At 47.2% G+C, this 22724-nt stretch overlaps 1 protein-coding gene across 1 annotated transcript in view; it reads right to left on the bottom strand.

Moving 5' to 3' along the window:
- HEPACAM (hepatic and glial cell adhesion molecule) overlaps positions 1 to 13105 on the bottom strand; it is an 86264-nt gene extending 73159 nt beyond the window's left edge. Inside the window, exon 1 of the mRNA XM_065417308.1 lies at positions 13021 to 13105. Within this exon, the coding sequence (XP_065273380.1) occupies positions 13021 to 13105 (85 nt within the window). The remainder of the gene's footprint in view (positions 1 to 13020) is intronic.
- Positions 13106 to 22724: the final 9619 nt, after the last annotated feature.

Below are 22724 nucleotides of genomic sequence, written 5' to 3'. Positions count from 1 at the left end.
CTGGGGCGCTATGGGGTTTCAGCACAAACCTGTACAGAGATGGAGCCGTGACGGGGGGGGGGGGGGGGGGGTCCACTGGCCCCAGCATGGCCAGGGGGAGCCAAAGGAGGGTGAGGACAGATGGAAGAAGTGGGAGAGAGGGGAGACCATGAGGGAAAGGACAAAAGCACAGGGGAGTGGGCTTTCCTCTTCCCCTGCCCCCAGCTGCCAAACCTCATCAGCACCCACCTCTCTTCTCAGGGCAAGTACCCCACGCTTCCCCTAGAGAAGGGGGGAGCAGGAGGAAACCATTTCCCCTTCTTCAGGGCAGTTCACGCAGGGCGAGTGCCCACAGGGCTGGGTCACTCCATTTATAAGCAGGAAGGTATCTGATCTGTCAGCCGCTTGCCCTGTTATGAAACGTCCCCATTGTAAATCACACCGGAAAGGAGGGGGATAAATGGCTGGCCTTGGTGCTAACTGTCAGGAACAGGGGGCTGCACTTCCAGGAGCTAGCTCCAGTTGTGGGGCAGAATGGGGTTGCCAGAAGCAGAGGGCAAAGTCTTTGGGTGTTGGGCCTATCTCCCCCCGGCTCGAGGTTAAAGGCTGCAGTGTGAGGCGGCAGCTCCCAGGGCAGCAGCACAGACACAGTGACCAAACTAATCAGCAGCTGCACAAAGGCAGCAGGGCAGGCTGGGCTTCAGCCAGGCCTGAGCAAAGCCAGTGGAGCCATTGTGAAAGGCCGCTCTCAGCCAATCGGTACCCAACTTTGCTCCGCATTTCAGCAGCGACTAAGGAAATGTATTTGGGGCACCTAATCCTTTCTATTGTCCAGCAGTCTTAGCTGAATAAAGAGTTTCTCGACCCACACGGATTTAAGTAGCCCGGTAATCCGCAGAGATTGCCTTCCACAGTGATTGAGACTCAGAGAAGGGGCAGAGCGGGGCTAGGCCTGGCCTGAAAAGGGACGTGCTTCCACGCTCCAGCCCGGAGACAGCAGCTGGAAAGCTTGCCACATGGCAGGGGCTGGGCACTGGCTTGATCTGCTGGCAGCATTTCCCCAGAGTTGCTCTGTGAGCCAGAGAGAGCCCGTTATCACACTGCATAACACTGAATTATAATTAACCCTCATGTTGGTTACCTACAGGTGTCTGGAGGCTAGGAGGGATGAGGGACAGCATGGGGCGCTACCATGCTGTTTGGGGAATAGTGTTGCCCAGTGGTTTCAGCCATAGGTGTAGCTGTAGGGCTGTCAATTAATCACAGTTAACTCACACGAGTAACTCAAAAAAATTAATCACGATTAATCACACTGTTAAACGACAATAGAATACCAATTGAAATGTATTAAATATTTTTGGATGTTTTCTACATTTTCAAATGTATTGATTTCAATTACAACACTGAATACAAGTGTACAGTGCTCACTTTATATTATTATTTTTTATTCCAAATATTTGCACTGTGAAAATGATAAACAAAAGAAACCATATTTTTCAATTCACCTCATACAAGTACTGTAGTGCGATCTCTTTATTGTGAAAGTGCAATTTACAAATGTAGATTTTTTTTGTTACAGAACTGCACTCAAAAGCAAAACAATGTAAAACTTTAGAGCCTACAAGTCCACTCAGTCCTACTTCTCGTTCAGCCAATCACTAAGACAAACACATTTGTTTACATTGAGGGGAGATATTGCTGCCTGCTTCTTATTTATAATATCACCTGAAAGTGAGAACAGGTGTTTGCATGGCACTTTTGTAGCTGGCATTGCAAGATATTTACGTGCCAGATTTGCTAAACATTCATATGCCCCTTCATGCTTTGGCCTCCATTCCAGAGGACATGCTTCTACTCTCATTAAAAAAAATAATGCGTTAATTAAATTTGTGACTGAACTCCTTGGGGGAGAATTGTATGTCTCCTGTTCTGTTTTACCTGCATTCTGCCATATATTTCATGTTATAGCAGTCTCGGATGATGACTATGCACATGTTGTTTGTTTCAAGAACACTATCACTGCAGATTTGACAAAACGCAAAGAAGGTACCAATGTGAGATTTCTAAAGATAGCTACAGCACTCGACCCAAGGTATAAGAATCTGAAGTGCCTTCCAAAATCTGAGAGGGACGAGGCGTGGAGCATGCTTTCAGAAGTCTTAAAAGAGCAACACCCTGATGTGGAAACTACAGAACCCGAACCATCACCACCACCAAAAACAAAAAAACAACCTTTTGCTGGTGGCATCAGACTCAGATGATGAAAATGAACATGCGTTGGTCCACACTGCTTTGGATCATTATCGAGCAGAACCCATCATCAGCATGGATGCATGTCCTCTGGAATGGGTGGTTGAAGCATGAAGGGACATATGAATCTTTAGCGAATCTGGCATGTAAATATCTGAGATGCCGGCTACAACAGTGCCATGAAAACGCCTGTTCTCACTTTCAGGTGACATTGTAAACAAGAAGCGGGCAGCATTATCTCCCATAAATGTAAACGTGTTTGTCTCAGCGATTGGCTGAACATGAAGTAGGACTGAGTAGACTTGTAGGCTCTAAAGTTTTACATTGTTTAATTTTTGAGTGCAGTTATTTTTTGTACATAATTCTACATTTGTAAGTTCAACTTTCATGATAATGAGATTGCGCTACAGTGCTTGTATTAGGTGAATTGAAAAATACTATTTCTAGGGCTGTCGATTAATTGCAGTTAACTCATGTGATTAACTCAAAAAAATTAATCGTGATTAAAAAAATTACTCGCGATTAATCTCAGTTTTAATCGCACTGTTAAACAATAGAATACCAATTGACATTTATTAAACATTTTGGATGTTTTTCTACATTTTCATATATATTGTATTCTGTGTTGTAATTGAAATCAAAGTGTATATGATTTTTTATTACAAATCTTTGCACTGTAAAAATGATAAAAGAAATAGTATTTTTCAATTCAGCTTTGGGATGTTACATTATCTAGTGGCCTTTGCTCCATAGCACTGAGGTAGGTAACTGCCTAACCATGGTCAACAGCAAAACCAGCAAGTCAGTAACGGGGGCTGCTGAGCAAGGGCACAAGCTGGGCTGTGGGAGCAGAAGGGAAAGAAAGGTGGGCAGATGGTGGTAGGGACAGGAGGGGGTGGGGGGCGAGGGAGGGAAGTGACCAGGAACTGGGGGAAGGAGGGAGGGTGGATAAAGACCTGGGCAAGCAGAGGGCCTGAGCCTGAGGGGAGGCCAGAGCCAGTGCTTTGGGAAGAAAAGGGGCAGGCTCCACCTACAGGGGTAGGAAACCCCAGGAGTGTGCGGGCTGGAAGTGTGGTGGGTAAGGACCAAGCCAAGGCTGTGATGGACAAGGGGCAGGAGGAAGGAGGACTCTAAAGGCCGAGAAAGAAGAGGTGGGCAGAGGATCGAGTGGAGAGGGGAATAGGGAGCCAGGGGAGAGGTTGGAAGGCTGTCTGAGGAAAGTGAGAGGAAAGAGGGCTGGAGCATGGGGAAATGATGGAGAAGGTCAGCTGGGAGGCGGGACAGTGAATGAAGTCGACGTACAGCAGAGAGGGGAGACTGGCCACCATGGTCGTCTGCAGAGAGGAAGAGGAGGAAGATTCTATTCTACAAGCAGCTGAAGGGCCATTGCAGCATGGACGCAAACGGTGAGTCCAGAAGCTGCCGTGCAGAAAATAGCCACTTGCTAGGGGACATGGGGGCTCTTGTTCCTCCCTCTCCTCTCCCTGTCTGTGAGCCATCTGTATCCTTCACGCTTCCCCTGAGCCTCTTTTCCCCTGCAATTGATTTTCTTCTGCTTAAATGTTCATTTTCTCTGACATTTCTCTCTCTCTCTCTCTCTCCCAGCCTCAATGTCCCCTGCCTGCCTCCCTGTAGCGGGGTGAACACCCGCTCCAGCCCTGAAGGGGTTGGAAAAGCCCTGCAGAGGGCTGGGGCTGGGGCAAGGAGCAAAACCCCGGCTGATTGGGGAAGTGGCTGCAGCTGGGGCCCTGCCCAAAACTGAGCAACTAGGCCTTAGAAGAAGGCCAGGGCAGCCAGAAGCTGAGGAGTCTCACTCTGACTGGAGAGAGAGACAGGCCTGGCTGCTGGGGAACTCACCGGGGACCTAGAGGGAGGCAGGGCTGGGGAAAGGCCTTGGGGGCTGGGAAGCCCTAGGCCAGCAACTCCCCAGGCTGCAGGGCCTGGTCCTAGGCCCACCTAGGTATTGGGCTTGCAGAGGGGCAGCCTGAGGGTGGGTGAAGGCAGCCAGTCCAAACCCCTTGTTGCCTGTGATGATTGGCTGACAGACTGCACTCCACCCCAGGGCGCGGGGGCTAGATGGTGACTGGCAGTAGCCACGACTGAGGCGATGTGGGGATAGGGGGTGGGGGTTCCCCTGGGTGGGAAGACCCAGAAAGAGAGTGGGGTACTGCCAGGGGGCAGCACCCCAGAGAAAGGGGCACCGGGGTCCGGGAGGGACACGGGGCCAGCGGTGAGGCAGATCACCTGGCCTGCAGAGGGCACTCTGACGACTGATGAGCTAATTCCCAGCCAATGATCTTTAACATATTTAGCCTCACACACCCCAGTGATCACACTTTGTTTGGTGCCAACATAGCTCTCGACAAGCATTATTTGTAGGTCAGTGACAGAGCTGGGCAAAAATTTTCAACTATTTTCTTCCCCAAAAGGGGGTTTCATTGAAAACAGGTCACAGAGCAGCAAAAGGGAAAATGAAGGTGTGACTCTGACACCCTGTAACTCTCTCAAAGTTGGGGAAGTTTTGAAACGTTACAGAATGAAAAAGGAAAATACAAAAGAACAGACATTATTCATTTATTGCACTCACTGCAAAAAGGAAAAGTGGGAAAGGAAACGTAAAAAAAATCAAAACCTGATATTTTTCGGTTTTCAATGACAGATTGGAACAAAAACTTCTATTTAAATGAAAATAAACAAAAAATTGATTTTTGTTTAGAAATTTTCCTGTGAAAAATAAAAAAAAATGTGAATGAAAATTTTTCATCGGACAAATCTGTTTTTTCCACCACCTCTAGTCACTATCACGATCCCCAGTTCACTGCTGAGCAAACAGACACTGAGATTTGCCCCACATCATAGACCAAGTCAGTGTTACCGAGAACCTAGGTTAGAATCCAGGTCTCTTGTCTCCTAGGCCAATGTCTAAGCCACTAGACAACAGTGTGTCACAGGAATTGTCACTCTTCCACTGATATTGACCATTATTAAGGCAAATCTGCAGCAGAGATGGGAATAAAACTTGAGACTTCCCTTGAAGCAAGCTCTGCATAATGCCCTGGAAAATGGGTGTCATAGAAGCACCGTGGCTCGTTTCTGCAGCAGGTTTTCAAATGTCAAGTGAGTTCTCCTGTGAAAGTGGCTCAGTCAGGTATAGCATGAGGAAAGAATGTGAAAAAATGAGGCCTAATCTGTGGTTTAGCACTGCTAACGCGGATATGTTTTTTATTCTTGCAGTAAAGGAGGGGGGGTCCCAAACATTTTTGACTAATAAGGGCGACCAGCCTGGAAAGGCTGAGAAACCCTGGCCTAGGGCTGAACTCAGCCCTGCAGCATCATACCTGCACTTCCAGCACTCACGGAGGCAACAAGCTGCAGGTAGATTCTCCTAGGTAGTTCCCTACATCAGCAATGCTGTCTGGGACAGAACATGTGCATCCTGGATTTGGTGGGGAGGGGACCTGAGTCTGCAAAGAGCCTGAAGCACTAGGGTGCATCTCAATGGGATCCTATCTTCAAGACCCACTGCTTTGGGCGGGGGGCCGACAACCCCCCACCATCAGGGGGCCTTGTGTGTCAGGCCCTGCCCCCAACCCAGCCAAGCAGACATAATTCAGCTGATGGGGTAAGTGTTGTGGGCCCTCCCTGTTGCCCGCTTTTCCTGTCTGGGCAGAAGATGGGATCCCTGCTGCTCCTTACAGGTGGGTGGGCCCTGCTGGATAGGCACTGCTGCCTCTCCAGGGGCAGAAGGGGGCCCTATGCCACTGCCCTTGCCTCTTTGGAGGAAAGGTGGATACCCTGCCACCACCACTCAAAACATGGGACCAGCGCCAGTAGGGGGCCCATGTCGTGTTGTGCCTAGCGTCCTGGATAGCCTTAATCCAGCCCTGGCCAAGGCAGAGATTACAAAGAAACTGTGCCATGGGGAAGGATGTGGGGCCCAGCTGAGAATGGTTCCCCTCTGCAGGAAGTGGGGGAAGCTGTGTGAGACTGGAAAGTGCATGAGAAGCTCTGGAGATGGACTGCCCCAGGGCCAGGCATGCCCAGCAACAGGGGCATGCTGGAAGATGTTGGCTGCAGACTGACTCTGTCTGAGTGGTGACTGGGAGGAGCCATTCATTCTGAGCGGGACTTTGGTCACAGGAGCCTAGGGCAGGACTGCCAAGCATCGTGCAACTCGTGTGACACCCCTGTGTTCGGCAGCCCCATCACGCCTGCCCACTGGCTCAGCTGGATTCTCATGCCATGGGCTGAGCTGAGAGAAGGCAGCTGGGCAGTTCCCTATGGCCCTGCCCCACCAGCTCTGCTCTGTGCTCACCGGCGGGTAGTGGCTCACAGCCAGAGAAGGGAGTGCTCGGCCCAGCAACACTCCTAGCCTGGAACTGGCCTCCTTCATCTCCCAGCCAGGCTCAAGAGTGGGGGGATGTGCCCTCACTCCCTCCATCACCTGAAAGCTGGGGGAGATGTCTGCCTCCAGCCATTCATAATTATACTACAAGGAGGGGCCAGTGAACAGCCTGTTACCGCAGGCCCTGCCCTGACACAGACCAGACGCTCTTCTTTTAGTGACAAATGTAACCATGGGCTATTGGCTGTGTGTCAGAGACTGCAGGCCTGGAACGCTGGGCCACAGGGCTCTCAGGTGCTACTCAGCTCCAACCTGCCACCCACTGACCTGCTAATTGCTTGCCAGAGTAGGACCCGAACCCTGACAGAGGACTCCAGTGGAGGGATCTGATTGGTGGAACCCTGGGTGCCCTGCCTGGTTCCCAGCTCTTATTTAACCCAAGCCCAAGGACAGGAAGTTGTCCATAGAGCTGGGTTCTCCCTGCTGAGGGCTGCAATACCTGCTTCTGTTCACCTGACCCTGCCTGCCTCCTGTCACCTGATTCTCAGTTTTGCCCTTTGACTTGACTCGGACTGTAGCCTCCTGGTATCTGACCCGGCCTGACTACTGACTCCTGCTCTGACCCTAGGTCATACCATCCACGCCCTGGTTGTGACACTGTGCCATTTACATGCCTGACATCAGTAAGTAAAAGAGCTCTCTGTCCTGGAGAGCATTCAAAACCTGTCAGCCCAGACATGACCCATCATCCGACCCATCATCCCCCCTGTGACCCTAGGGCCTGGTTATCCCGTTACCCTGGCCCCGTCATCCCACTACCAACCCTGGGGCCTGGTTATCCCGTTACCCCATCATACCACCTGTGACCCTGAGGCCTGGTTGTCCCGTTACCCCATCATCCCACCTGTGACCCTGAGGCCTGGTTATCTCGTTACCCTGACCCCATCATGCCAGCTGTGACCCTGGGGCCTGGTTTTGGGGCACCTGGCATTGGCCACTGTCAGAAGACAGGATACTGGGCTAGATGGACCTTTGGTCTGACCCAGTATGGCCATTCTTATGTTATGTTCTTATCCCATTACCCTGACCCATCATCCCACCTTTGACCCTAGGGCCTGGTTATCCTGTTACCCCAACCCCATCATCCCACCTATGACCCTGAGGCCTGGTTATCCCGTTACCCCGACCCATCATCCTGGCAGTGACCTGGGGCCTGGCTATCCCATTCTTGCACCAGGTTTAACTATATGAGTGAGTCTCTTAGCAGTAAACCCCAATCTCTGCTACATCTCTCCATCAGGCAGGGAGGAGAGGTGGAGATTGGCGTCCTGGCTGGGTATAGAGAGGGTGTCTGCTCTGACAAACTGGGCCATCAGCAGCTAAAACCTTGTGCCGGATCCCACACAGAAGGTTCCTGGGTTTGACCTTCCACGGTCATCTTGGTCAACTGAGCCGAATCCGAACCAACCATGGTAGATGCGGATATCGAATGTACAAATGGAAAATCCAGGACTCCCCGGTGTGCGTGTGTGGTTCCCCATGATAGACCATCAAACATCTCACCACCTACTGCCCAATGTATAAATATGAAGGAGGCATCACTGCAATAAATTCTGCTACTCCTGATGTAGCCATTTGGCTCCATCAACTTCAGGTGAAATTGTAGTTGCTGCTCTACACCAGCCATGCGAAAGAAGAAGCAGCAGCAGCTAAAAGGGAGGAAAGGGCTGAGCTACGTTAGTCCAAGCACATGTTGCTGTCCTATTTCATTGCATTTTAATGGGGAAGGAACAAAGTGTTCCACATCAAAAATGATATTTTTAAGTGATCAATCGGGGCTCAGAGCCACATTTTGCAGATCAGTTCCTTCTCAAAATGTGTTTATTTTTAAGAGTCCAAAGTAAATATTCCTCGAGCCCTTACAGGGTGCAGACACCTGACCGTCCCAAAAGCATGTGTTCACTGCCCGCCGCCCCCTCCCTGAATGGCCCTACTGAAGGGGAAGGCACTTTGCTGAGTATGTCTTACTGCTGGGATCTATGGCTGTTCACACTGATTGGCACCCCATCACTGACAGCAGCACCCATTCATGACTATGCAGAAAGAACCGAGTGTTGCCTTGGTGACAGTCAGAGCCGGATGGAGTAGGACACTCCTGTGTGAGGTGGGCAGAGGAGGCATGTATACCGAGTAGATGAAAGCAGCCGGTTGGTTGGCAGTACCTTACCCTGCATGTGGTGCTCCGTCCTGCTCTCAGTCACTGTGAATGGGACTAGCAGAGAGCCAGAGCAGAGAGAGGCAGGATCGGCGCTGTGCAAGGCATAGGGTGGGGATGCTGGAGGGCAGGAGCTGGCTCACGAAAGTAATAACAAAAGGGGATGGTAAAAAGGATGGGGGAAGGTACAAGCACAAAATCAAGATGCTCAGAACAAAATTAATCAAGGAACCAAAGGACACAAAGAGAAGAAATTATTGAATTGCCCGTATACCACTGCTAGGAGTCTGGGTAACAAACAAGAGGATTTGGAATTGCTCATTGATGCACATAATTCAATCTAGTTGTTTTAATGAAACCTGGTGGGATGATGTGCACAATTGGAATGTTAAAATCAATGGTTATATTCTATTCAGGAAAAGTCAAGTGGACAAAAGGGGAGGGGAAATGGGACTCTGTCAAAAATGGTATTACTTGTGTCTGAATCACCGATAACTCAGAAGAAAATTATCTTGAATGTTTATGGATCAATGTCCTAACAGAGCACAAGTGGGTGTCTGCTACAGACCACCATTCATGCCAGCAGACAGGATGACTGCTTCTTTACACACCTGTTTCCAATGTGTAAGGAAAAAAGCTGTGTGATCATGAGGGACTTCAATTAGAGTGACTTATGGTGGAGGGCTCATGCAGACAGTGCTAAAACATCCTTAGATTTCCTAAATACTATACATGACAATTTCCTGGGGGAATTCTTTATTAGACTTTATCCTCACAGATAAAGAGGAGCTTATCACAGAACTAAAAATGAATGGTATCTAAGGGCTGGTCCACACTAACCCCCCAGTTCGAACTAAGATACGCAACTTCAGCTACGTTATATGAAGTCGAAGTACCTTAGTTCGAACTACAAAGTACTTACCTCGGGTCCACACGCGGCAGGCAGGCTCCCCCGTCGACTCCGCGTACTCCTCTCGCGGAGCAGGAGTACTGGCATCGACGGCGAGCACTTCCGGGATCGATTTATCGCGTCTAGACAAGACACGATAAATCGATCCCAGAAGATCGATTGCTTACCGCCGAACCCGGAGGTAAGTATAGACGTACCCTTAGGTGCAAGTGAGCTTGACTTGATCACATTTATAATGTATAAACAATAAAGCCCAGACCAGTAGTATATATACTTGGTGCTTTAGAATGTTTAAAACAAGTAAGAGCCAATCAGTTGGGAGGAAGAATTTAATCAGAACAGTATAAATGATCATTAGAAATTGTCTAAGAACACCTTCCCAGAAGCCCAAAAAGGCACAATCCCACAACTGAGGAAGAAGGCCATGCTAGTTAAAAAAATACCTGGTTTAGAGGGGAATTGAAGGCAGCTATAAAAATAATAATAATAATTAATAATGTAATATATAACAAATGAAAAATAGGGAAAGTTGATAGTAATTAACAAAATCTGAAACAACAAAGTATACAAAATTGATAAGGGAAGCAAAGGGACACAAGGAGAAATCTATGGCCAGCAGAGACAAGGATAATGAGTTTATTATGTATATTAATGTCTAAAATAATCCTAACAATGGTACCGGTCAATTACGAGATGGAACTGGTAGAATTATCAATAATAATGGAGAAAAGGAAGAAGTGTTCAATAAACATTTCTGTTCTGTAGTTGGGAAAAATCAGATGATGTAGTCATATTATATGATGATGATAACACACTTTCCATTCCACTTGTATCTCAGGGACATATTAAATGGCAGCTACAAAAGTTAGACATTTTAAAATCTGCAGGTCCAGATAACTTGCATCTAAGAGTTTTAAAAGAGCTGGCTGAGGAGCTGGCTGGACCATTAATGTTGATTTCCAGTATGTCTTGGAACACTGGGGGAAGTTCCAGAAGCCTGGAATAATGCTGATGTTGTACCACTATTTAAAAAGGGTAAATGGATGACCTAGATAATTATAGGGCTGTCAGTCTGATATCAGTCCCGGACAAGATCATGGAGTGGCTGATATGGGACTCAATTAATAAAGAACTACAGGAGGGTAATGTAACTGATGCCAATCAACGTGGGTTTATGGAAAATAGATCCTGTCAAACGAACTTGATATCTTTTTGGATAGGATTACAAATTTGGCTGATAAAGGTAATAGTGTTAAAATAATACACTTAGACTTCTGTAAGGCATTTGACATGGTACCACATGACATTTTGAATAAAAAACTAGAATATAATATTAACGTGGCACACATTAAATGGATTAAAATCTGGTTTACTGATAGGTCTGAAAATGCAGCTGTAAATGGGGAATCATCATCGAGCTGGTGTGTTTCCAGTGGGGTCCCGCAGGGCTCGGTTCTTGGCCCTACTCAATTTAACATTTTTACCAATTACTTGGAAGAAAACATAAAATCATCCTTGATCAAGTTTGCAGATGACATAAAAATTGGGAAGTGGTAAACAATGAAGAGGACAGGTCACTGATACTGAGCCAACCGGATTGCTGGTAATCTTTTTCAGAACCACTGCTTCCCAGGAGAGAGTCCCCCAGCCTGTAAGCATGGTCTACATTCTTTCTTCCTAGATGTATACATTTACTCTTATTAAAACACATATTGTCTGCTTGCACGCAGTTTACCAAGCAATCCAGATTGCTCTGTATCACTGACCTGTCCTCTTCATTATTTATCACCCCCCCAATTTGTGTGTCAACTGCACACTTTGTCAGTGACCATTTTATGTTTTCTTCCACGTCACTGATAAAAATGTTAAATAGCGTAGGGCCAGTAGCTGATCCCTGAGGGACCTCACTGGAAACACACCTGCTTAATAAAGATGCTAATCCAGTGTCAGTGCTTTAGCCAAAGAGCTGCCGGCAATACGATATGACCTGTAGCTGCTGCAGCACATTGGACACCTTTCTGTGCCCTTTCTGCCTCCGCCCTTTCAGATGTAACCCAGCTCTGCGGGGTTGGGACAGGCTGAGAGTCTGGCTCCTCCATGGGAAGAGAAGGTCTAACAGCCCTAGTGTTTACCTCACATTCCCATGCATGTCTCCTTCCTGGAGGCCTCTCAGCTTTAGTGCCTGATCAGTCGGCATCACCGTGGAGTGTTGGGTTTAGAGCTATTTGAACATACAAGCCACAAAAAATAGCACAGACCGTTCTAGAGAGAAACATCTTCATTCAGCTGCTGAAAGGACTGGGACAAACTGTTCCAAATGTGCTCACTGCACAACCAGAACAGCTGAGTGGGACACTGGGGCACTCACAACCAACCAGCTACTGGGCAGAGTCTGTAGCTGGCAGGAGTGGACTGGCATGCGCACAGCATGGTACCCAGGGGGACTTTTCAAAGGTAAATTAAAGTAGAAATTTCCTCTCTCAGGAAAGCCCATTCCAGAGAGAGTCTGTACAATGCATGTGTGGGCTGCCACAAGAAACAGTGACATGGGAGACAGTTCTTCCCTATAGCAGCTGGTTAGATCAAACTGGATCCGGGCTCACACGCAGCACCCATTCAATTCCACAGCTCTTGGGAGCTGGGAAGTCAGTACGAACATAGATGAGTTTGTGCGGGAGCAAGGTTTTTAAATAAACTACTTTTACAGTATTTCTACAGTAATATCAGGAGCCAGTTACTTTCCAAATGTGATCCGGTCTCTTTTACACTTTGACTAGGGCGTGAGTCAAAACGTATGGCCAGCATGCGTGGCAGTAACGACATAACGTTTTGTTTTAACTTTCTAGCATCTCCAGACTTTGGCTTAGCATTAAACACAGCTGAATGATGGGTCTCAACCGATTTCAATTGTCTTTCCAGAAGAGGATGTTAGATTAACTCACAACGTCAAACTGTCCTGCTTCTACAAGCTCATTCAAACAGAACAAACACTCCCCAGGCGCGATTCACAGTGTCTGATTTCAGAAGCACAGACCAACAATGTGTTCTATAAGAAACCGCTCGTTAATTCTTTCTCGTTACATTGAAATGCAGCTGGAACAATCCTTTCCCAAAGCCAGAGAGACGCTATGTGAGGGGAAAGAAAAGGTATTCAGGGCTGTTGCTTGAATGAACATCCCCTGCTCGCGTAGGGGCTAAGCAAGCTCATGAACACCAGCATTCAGCTCCGAAGCCTCACCTCACCCCCCTCTTCCCGCCACACAACGACATCTGCACACCCTCTCCCACTTCCTAGATTCTTAAAGAGATTGGTTTTCCTACCTGGGTGGATTAGAAGAAGGCACACTAAGTGCACGAAACCTGGAGCACTAGGGACTCTGGACAAGGCTTCCCTTTCTCTCTTCATTTTGGGTTTAGCTTTAGGTCCCTCTCGCAGACAATTGGCATGATTTGTCCACTCCAGGCACGTCCCTCAGTACCGCTTGGAGTTGTTCTGCCACCGCTCAGCCCTGCCAACTCCTCTGTGAATAGACAGAGCTCTGTGTGTTGTTGAGTTTGTCTTTTCTTTTGGTCAGACCTGACATTTTCTGGTTTCATGAACCCTACATCCTCAGCGTCAGGAGATTAGCTGCCAGGACTGAGAAATAATGAACAATATCCCCAAATCTTCAAACACAAAGTAACAGCGAAGGCCTGACGTAAACCTCTGAAAACAAGGAGCTTCTGAATCCCAGCTGACACTGCCTTTCGCTCGCTCCTCGAGAGTGCAGCGCACACTGCATTGCACGTGCAGTTCTCCCTGAGATGCCCCAGCAGGGCAGTTATGCAGGGCATTTGCATTTCCTGGCCTCTCGGGCTCAAGCCAGACACTTAGCATTGTTTTAAAGGGGTTGCATTCTTTGTGGTAACTGTGCAGTGGAGTTTGCCAAGCTTCACTGGCTCATTGGATCACAAATAACTCTGCTCTGATGTCTCAGATGGTCAAATCTCTTGGGGTTCATTAAACAGGGCTTTCTTTATAGGAAGTGGCATGAGGAGGGGGGGACTGCTGCCTCCTAGAGGAACCTCCGCTCCTGTAAAAAGGGTTTAGACACCTTAACCAATACTTTCCCTTCCATCCTGATGCAGGATGCTATCTGCTGCCCATTCTTAGAGCAGTTTAGGCAGAGGATATTTGTTGGGATTCCCTCCAAGACCTTTTCCACTTGGCTTATCCAGCCCTACAACATTGCCATGAGTGGATGTTCCATACTGTACCCTTCTGCTAGGCAGTGCCAGGAGCAATAAAGGCTGAGTTCACTATCTAGGGGTTCCTCTTAATGTTACAAAACCAAACCAGCTCAAGCCCCCACTCTGCCCCCCCCCCAAATCTGGGGAAACTAAACACCAACCCAGGGTGCCTCTAAGGGGCAATGCTTCCTCACTCGCAAACACCGAGTCTGGGGATAACAAGAGAAAACAGTTAGTAAAATGGAGTGGCAACTCAGCATTACTTTGGGAAAACACCATGATTCAAAAGTGTGCAAACCTTAAGTAAAGGCCTGCCTCACAATACGGGGGCAGTGTCTTTGCCTCAGCTTTCCCCCTTGCAGTGTGAAAATCCAATGGACAAATGTCCCTTTAACATGCCACTTCCCTTCCCCTCTGCTGCACCCGCAAAGCCCTAGAATTCTCACATGGGTTCGCCTCCCATCCCTGCAAGGGATGCCTCTGCTGCTGTCACTGCTCACCCCCACCGCTAATGTCTCTGCCACTGCTTGCCCCCACCACTGCCTCTGCCTCCAGCTGTAGTGACATGTTCCGAGATTCCCCCACTGAGCCCAATTCTCGGTGATTTCAGCAGAGCGTGGGGAACCTCGCTGCTGCTGCTGCGCCCTTTGTGCGATCTTTCACTACAATGCTCTCCCCAAATCAGATGAAAGGCTCAGTTCCCTAGAGCTGCTGATCAACGATTTCAGCTCTAGTGACCCCTGAGCAGAACCACGGGCTCTGAGTGGAGTCTGATCAGCTCTCTCTGTAAGCCCTGGAGGTGGAGGGTTAAATAGGACTCTTTAAACAGAGGCCATTCCACCAGGTAGAAACACTTGTCCACTCCCTCAAATTTCCCTTGGATTTGACATTACCCCCTGCTTAGCAAGTGAGGCGTAGGACATGTCAAGTACAGGTTTGTTGCCTTTTAGGCAACCTCAATAGGCAAACCACACGTCAATAAGGATAATTACATTTCATTACCCCTGCAGTCAAGATTAAAGTGAATTTTAATCTAAAACAGCCAAAACTGATCAGCCAAAACAGGTCTGGTTGCTGAGCACCTAGGTCAGGGGTAGGCAACCTATGGCAAGCGTGCCAAAGGCGGCATGCGAGCTGATTTTCAGTGGCACTCACACTGCCCGGGTCCTAGCCACCGGTCCGGGGGGGCTCTGCATTTTAATTTAATTTTAAATGAAGCTTCTTAAACATTTTAAAAACCTTATTTACTTTACATACAACAATAGTTTAGTTATCTATTATAGACTTATAGAAAGAGACCTTCTAAAAACGTTAAACTGTATGAGTGGCACGCGAAACCTTAAATTAGAGTGAATAAATGAAGACTTGGCACACCACTTCTGAAAGGTTGCCGACCCCTGACCTAGGTAGACTAGGAGTCTATGCAAGTATGGTCTGCTCCTGAGGTCTTTTCCACCAGTTCGTCAATAGATGGCAGGAGAGAGTTCACTCAGATCCTGGCTACACTGCGTACAGGCGAGTCTCATCTTACGCGGGGGTTCAGTTCCGCGGTTAGTGCGTAAAGCAAAAACCACATATAGTCAAAATTACATTGAGTTGAATGGCGGGCGGAATCGCCCGCACTACAAGTACAGTATTAAAATTGTTATTTTTCTCTCCCCCCCCCGACTGTGTAAAGCTGAAATCGCGCATGTTAAATGCGCGTAAGCTGCGACAGACCTGTATTGTTCTGCCGGGAGGTGGCATAGATTCATAGATTCATAGATTCTAGGACTGGAAGGGACCTCGAGAGGTCATCGAGTCCAGTCCCCTGCCCGCATGGCAGGACCAAATACTGTCTAGACCATCCCTGATAGACATTTATCTAACCTACTCTTAAATATCTCCAGAGATGGAGATTCCACAACCTCCCTAGGCAATTTATTCCAGTGTTTAACCACCCTGACAGTTAGGAACTTTTTCCTAATGTCCAACCTAGACCTCCCTTGCTGCAGTTTAAGCCCATTGCTTCTTGTTCTATCCTCAGAGGCTAAGGTGAACAAGTTTTCTCCCTCCTCCTTATGACACCCTTTTAGATACCTGAAAACTGCTATCATGTCCCCTCTCAGTCTTCTCTTTTCCAAACTAAACAAACCCAATTCTTTCAGCCTTCCTTCATAGGTCATGTTCTCAAGACCTTTAATCATTCTTGTTGCTCTTCTCTGGACCCTTTCCAATTTCTCCACAACTTTCTTGAAATGCGGTGCCCAGAACTGGACACAATACTCCAGCTGAGGCCTAACCAGAGCAGAGTAGAACGGAAGAATGACTTCTCGTGTCTTGCTCACAACACACCTGTTAATACATCCCAGAATCATGTTTGCTTTTTTTGCAACAGCATCACACTGTTGACTCATATTTAGCTTGTGGTCCACTATAACCCCTAGATCCCTTTCTGCCGTACTCCTTCCTAGACAGTCTCTTCCCATTCTGTATGTGTGAAACTGATTTTTTCTTCCTAAGTGGAGCACTTTGCATTTGTCTTTGTTAAACTTCATCCTGTTTAACTCAGACCATTTCTCCAATTTGTCCAGATCATTTTGAATTATGACCCTGTCCTCCAAAGCAGTTGCAATCCCTCCCAGTTTGGTATCATCCGCAAACTTAATAAGCGTACTTTCTATGCCAATATCTAAGTCGTTAATGAAGATATTGAACAGAGCCGGTCCCAAAACAGATCCCTGCAGAACCCCACTCATTATGCCTTTCCAGCAGGATTGGGAACCATTAATAACAACTCTCTGAGTACGGTTATCCAGCCAGTTATGCACCCACCTTATAGTAGCCCCATCTAAATTGTATTTGCCTAGTTTGTCGATAAGAATATCATGCGAGACCGTATCAAATGCCTTACTAAAGTCTAGGTATACCACATCCACAGCTTCTCCCTTATCCACAAGACTCGTTATCCTATCGAAGAAAGCTATCAGATTGGTTTGACATGATTTGTTCTTTACAAATCCATGCTGGCTGTTCCCTATCACCTTACCACCTTCCAAGTGTTTGCAGATGATTTCCTTAATTACTTGCTCCATTATCTTCCCTGGCACAGAAGTTAAACTAACTGGTCTGTAGTTTCCTGGGTTGTTTTTATTTCCCTTTTTATAGATGGGCTCTATATTTGCCCTTTTCCAGTCTTCTGGAATCTCTCCCGTCTCCCATGATTTTCCAAAGATAATAGCTAGAGGCTCAGATACCTCCTCTATTAGCTCCTTGAGTATTCTAGGATGCATTTCATCAGGCCCTGGTGACTTGCAGGCATCTAACTTTTCTAAGTGATTTTTAACTTGTTCTTTTTTTATTTTATCTGCTAAACCTACCCCCTTCCCATTAGCATTCACTATGTTAGGCATTCCTTCAGACTTCTCGGTGAAGACCGAAACAAAGAAGTCATTAAGCATCTCTGCCATTTCCAAGTTTCCTGTTACTGTTTCTCCCTCTTCACTAAGCAGTGGGCCTACCCTGTCTTTGGTCTTCCTCTTGCTTCTAATGTATTGATAAAAAGTCTTCTTGTTCCCCTTTATTCCCGTAGCTAGTTTGAGCTCATTTTGTGCCTTTGCCTTTCTAATCTTGCCCCTGCATTCCTGTGTTGTTTGCCTATATTCATCCTTTGTAATCTGTCCTAGTTTCCATTTTTTATATGACTCCTTTTTATTTTTTAGATCATGCAAGATCTCGTGGTTAAGCCAAGGTGGTCTTTTGCCACATTTTCTATCTTTCCTAACCAGCGGAATAGCTTGCTTTTGGGCCCTTAATAGTGTCCCTTTGAAAAACTGCCAACTCTCCTCAGTTGTCATGTGGACTTGCCTGCTGAAGCCTGCATTCTGCAGTAACACCGAATTCCATCCCTACAGATTTGTGGGGGCCCTGGGTAAGCACCTAAGGAGCCACATATTGATCTCACACTCAGGATGCTTGAATTAGCAATAGACAATTGGTGGGTCAGAGACAGAGGTGTACCTAGCACAGCAGGCGACAATAGGTTATTTACAATGCACAGTGGTTAGTGTGAGGGGCATGGAGCTAATTCGGTGTGTGTCAATCATCCCCCTGATTACTGCGCCCGTTCCGCCACACCTCACGTGTGTTTGTCTTTTTACAGAGTACGTTTTTTGTGGCAGAGGCAGCACGTACATGTGTCTATAGAGCACCCAGCATAATGGGTTCCCGAACATGACTGTGCTCTTGGCTAGTACAGCATTATAAACAAAGAACTGGGAAGATTGCAAGGAGCTGTGTACATGTGTGCTGCTGGTAGGTGGATGACACTCATCCGTACATCTCTTCTACTAATAAGACATCGGCCATCATCTTTATAACCTCAGTCCACAAGACGTCCCAGTGCCTGGAAGATGTGCAGCTGGCTGAAAAGCAGTTGGCACACAGTCAGTGCAGGAAAGACAGAAGTGGTGTTAGGAAGGACAGACACTAGCAGAACGTACAACCCTACTAACACTGGAAGGACGGAGGTACAGACTGTGCAGGCACAGTGAAGCCTTGGGGTTATGCTGGCCCCCGCACTGCATCTGCACTGACACGGGGGGGAACAATGCCTTCCTGTACCTTCGGCTCAGCAGGCTGCTGCAGCCGGTCCTCTCAGACAAGGAGCTGGCCCAGGGATGGACTCATTAGATGTTGCACCCACAACCGTTGCTGTCCTAAGGGGTCTTTTTAACAGTTTCACTCTTAAATTCTGAATAACCACACAAACTGGGACCCCTTCTGCTTCATCAACTAGCGTGTGCAGAAAAACTGCAAGTTACAATACCAGCATGGTTTCTTAACCCTTTTCTTGAATGATGGGAAATTACAACCTGAACATTCTCGGCTACTTAAACAATGGGCTTTTTGTCTTCAAGCACAGACAGAAGAGGAGACAAGGGATGGAAGAGAACTCCTTTCTGTGCTGGTGGTAGGTAGATGCTGGCAGCTTCAGACTGACGTCTTGGCTTTTTCCTCTAGTAAGCAGAGTTTCTGGTCCATCTGGGGTCAGGTTGGAATAGCTGGATTGGAGGTGCAGTCCCATTGTTTGGGTAAAGTTTCCCCCTTGGAGATAGCATCATCTGAGAACTGATAAATCCAGACCTAGGCCTGGCCTATTGGTGGGGCCTATTGACTCTCACTGCTGCCCTGCCCTGAGAGTCAATAGGCACCATAGCTTGGAGCAGAAAGTAAAGGAAAGGACAGACCCAAACCAGACAAAGACCCTTTGGGGTTACCCTGAGTTTTATACTGACAGCTCATGGAAGGTTCCTAAATCTTCACAGTCAATGTTCCATGAGCTTTCTGGTAATGTCTAACCCCAACAAACTTAACCCAGAAACAAAGAAACCTGGAGCAATTTCACATCATTGCCTGCCTAACCCATCCTCAAACATAGAGGTGCAACCCACACTCATGCTGCCCTCTGGCCCCTGTAGTAGTTAGTCTATGGATAGTCACAAAGCGGCTTAGGCTCTGCCTCGTGCTCCTAGATGCGGTTGAATCCCCACAGATGAGGCAATCATTACGCAGGGTGGCCCCTAGTCATCAGTTCATGCCATTTGGCCTATCTTCCCCCAAACAGATCAACTGTTCATCTAATACAAGCAATAAATTACTCCATATCTTTTAATTATTTGTTTCTGTTTTGTCAAGGGCATGTGTTTTTGCAGCCAAAATGAAAAAATGCTTCTTTTGCCTCTGCAGGCACAAAACTTCTAACCAGATGTCTGTCTGTCTTTAACTTCAGACATATCAGGATGTTCCTAGCACTGGCCCATGGGAACTTGGGGGGTATGGGCCCTGAAATAACTTGTGTCAATTTTCTAATCTCAGGTCAGTAGTTATACTGGATTTAAAATCCCAAAAGAAAATACTTGTGTTATCAAAGTATATGTTTTTATATTCATTGTAACCCCTTATAATTATGAATGGAGAAAACACTTATAATATAGCTACAACTCAAATTATTAAAATTAAAATCAATGCAAACAGGAAAATGTCTATAATTTACATTTCTTATAGGTGTAGAGAAAATTCAAAAATTCAATAAAGACAAGTGCAACACTCTGTAACTCTGAGTAGCATCCTGGAATCCATATTCACCACTGTAATATAATTATGATATGTTTTGTACACAGTATGCCTTGTGAGGTATCATTTTAAAAGTCTTGATCTGTTGAACATTAATATACTGTTGGATTGTATGTGCTATCATTGTATGTGAAGTGATGAAGTATTGCTATGCAGTAACTCCTCATTTAACGTTGTCCCACTTAACCTTGTTTCAATGTTACATCCCTGCTCAATTAGGGAACATGCTCGTTTAAAGTTGTGCAATGCTCCCGTATAACGTCATTTGGCTGCCTGCTTGTAAGATTCTGTGGAAGAGCAGCGACTTTACAAGGGAGCACTGCACAAGTTCTGCTTCTCCGCCTCCTCCCCCTCCCTCCCAGCACTTCCTCCACCTTTGGCGGTGCTTAGGATTTTCTGTGCGGGAGGAGCAGGAGCGGGGAAGCCCAGCGTCTCTGCTCCTCCCCTGCCCTCCCAGAAAGTCCTAAGCGCCGCTAAACAGCTGTTTGGCGGTGCTTAGGATTTTCTGGGAGGGAGGGGGAGGAGTGGAGATGTGGGGCTTGCCTGTTCCTGCCCCTCCCTCCCAGCACTTCGCACTTTGGACTTTCTGGGATGGAGGGGCAGGAGCGGGGAAGCGCTGCGTCTCTGCTCCTCCCCCTCCCTCCCAGAAAATCCTAAGCGCCGCTAAACAACTGTTTGGCAGCACTTAGGACTTTGGGGGGGGGGATGTGGCGTGCTCTGGAGAGGAGGTGGAGTGGGGGTGGGAAGAGGTGGGCCTGGAGTGGAGCGGAGACAGGAAGAGGCGGGCCTGGAGCATTCCCGGCAAAATCCGAGCCTGTTCTCCGGGGAAGCTCCTGCTGCAAAGGTGCTTCCTAGCGTCCTTGCCTGCAGCGGGCTGTGCCTGTGTGGGGTAAGCCAGGGGCACTTCCCAGGACAGTACAGGACAGTACTGTACAGTATACAGTATAATGCCTTTTGTCTGCCCCAAAAAAATTTCCTTGAAACCTAACCCCCTGCATTTACATTAAATCTTATGGGACAATTGGATTCGTTTAACATTGTTTCACTTAAAGTTGCATTTTTCAGGAACATAACTACAACGTTAAGCAAGGAGTTACTGTATATGTTACTGAAATATGTTGTGAGATTGGAAACACCCAAAACCAGCCTTTCTGGTACAACAATGGAGTAGCCAGATGTGCTGATAGCCCATTAAAGGGAATCCACTCTCCCAACGGCTATCCCAGAAGACTTTTCAGAGAGAACATGTAGACAATGGAGACGGCTTGACTAATGGGGACTGCCTGATCCTCACATCACAGCAGTGACATCATCACTTGGCCTCTTCCCTTCCCCTCACCAACTCAACACCCGGAGGAACGTCTGGAGAACAAAGACTTTGAACTGGGAAGAGGGTCCCAGGCTGGAACCCAGTCTGTGTACTGAAGAACTGTACCATCTGTCAGAGGGAGACACTGCTTGATTCAAATTCTGTTTAGTTTATAGAACTTAGACTGCAAATTTATTTTTATTTCTTAGGTAACCAACTTTGATCTCTATGCTTGCTACTTATAATCACTTAAAATCTATCTTTCTGTAGTTAATAAATCTGTTTTATTTTTTACCTAAAACAGTGTGTTTTGGTTGAAGTGCTTGGGAAATCTCAGCTCAGTTTACAAAGGCTGGTGTGTGCCCTCTCCACATAGAGGGAGTGGTAAACTGGATAATGACCTTACACTGGCCAGGCTTCTGATCAGGATAGGATGGTACAGTTCTGGGGTGTAAGGCTGGGGATCTGGGGGGAATTGGCTGGAGTCTCTCTATTATTAGTCCATGAGTGGCTGGGAGAGCATTCATGTAACTCAGTTGGGTGTGTGCCTGCCTGTGGATGGCTGTGTTAGTGCAGTACCTGCCAGAAGTTTGTGGCTTGACAACAGCATCACAGTGTGAGAGGGATACCCCAGGTCGGTGGGACAGAAGGCTCAGCGGGCCCAGAGTCCAGGTTGCACCCTGGGGACCCTGTCACACAAAGTACTTCACTTAGGAAGGAAAAATCAAATGCACAATTGCAAAATGGGGAATAACTGGTGAGGTGGTGGTACTGCTGAAAAGGATCTGGGGGTCACAGTGGATCACAAATTGAATATAAGTCAACAATGTGATGCAGCTGCAGAAAGGCTAATATTCTGGGGAGTATTAACAAGAGTGTCGGATGAAAGACATGGGAGGTGATTGCCCCCCTCTTAGTTCTAAGAAAAGAAGACTGAGAGGGAGCCTGATAACAGTCTTCACATCTATTATGGGCTGTTGGACAGTGATCAATTGTTCTCCATGTCCATTGAGGGTAGGACAAGAAGTAAAGGGCTTTATCTGCAGCAAGGAGATTTAGGTTAGATATTAGGAAAAACTTCCCCCTATAAGGGTAGATAAACTCTGCAATAGTCTTCCAAGGGAGGGTGTGGAATCCCCATCATTGGAGGTTTTTCAGAACAGGTTGGACAAACCCCTGTCAGGGATAGTCTAGGTTTACCTGGCCCTGCCTCAGCAGAGGGGGCAACTTCATGAGGTCCCTTCCAGCCTGACATTTCTATACTTCTTGGAAAATAGCACAAATGGATTGTGTTTACAGCCATGGAGGGTTTAGACTCAGGGGCATTTCCGCTGCATTTATACTTGAGGAATCAGAAAGACAACACAATGAA

The sequence above is a fragment of the Emys orbicularis genome, chromosome 15 (assembly GCF_028017835.1).
Source record: "Emys orbicularis isolate rEmyOrb1 chromosome 15, rEmyOrb1.hap1, whole genome shotgun sequence".
Taxonomy (NCBI): domain Eukaryota; kingdom Metazoa; phylum Chordata; order Testudines; family Emydidae; genus Emys; species Emys orbicularis.
This window is presented reverse-complemented; position numbering and strand designations above follow the sequence as displayed.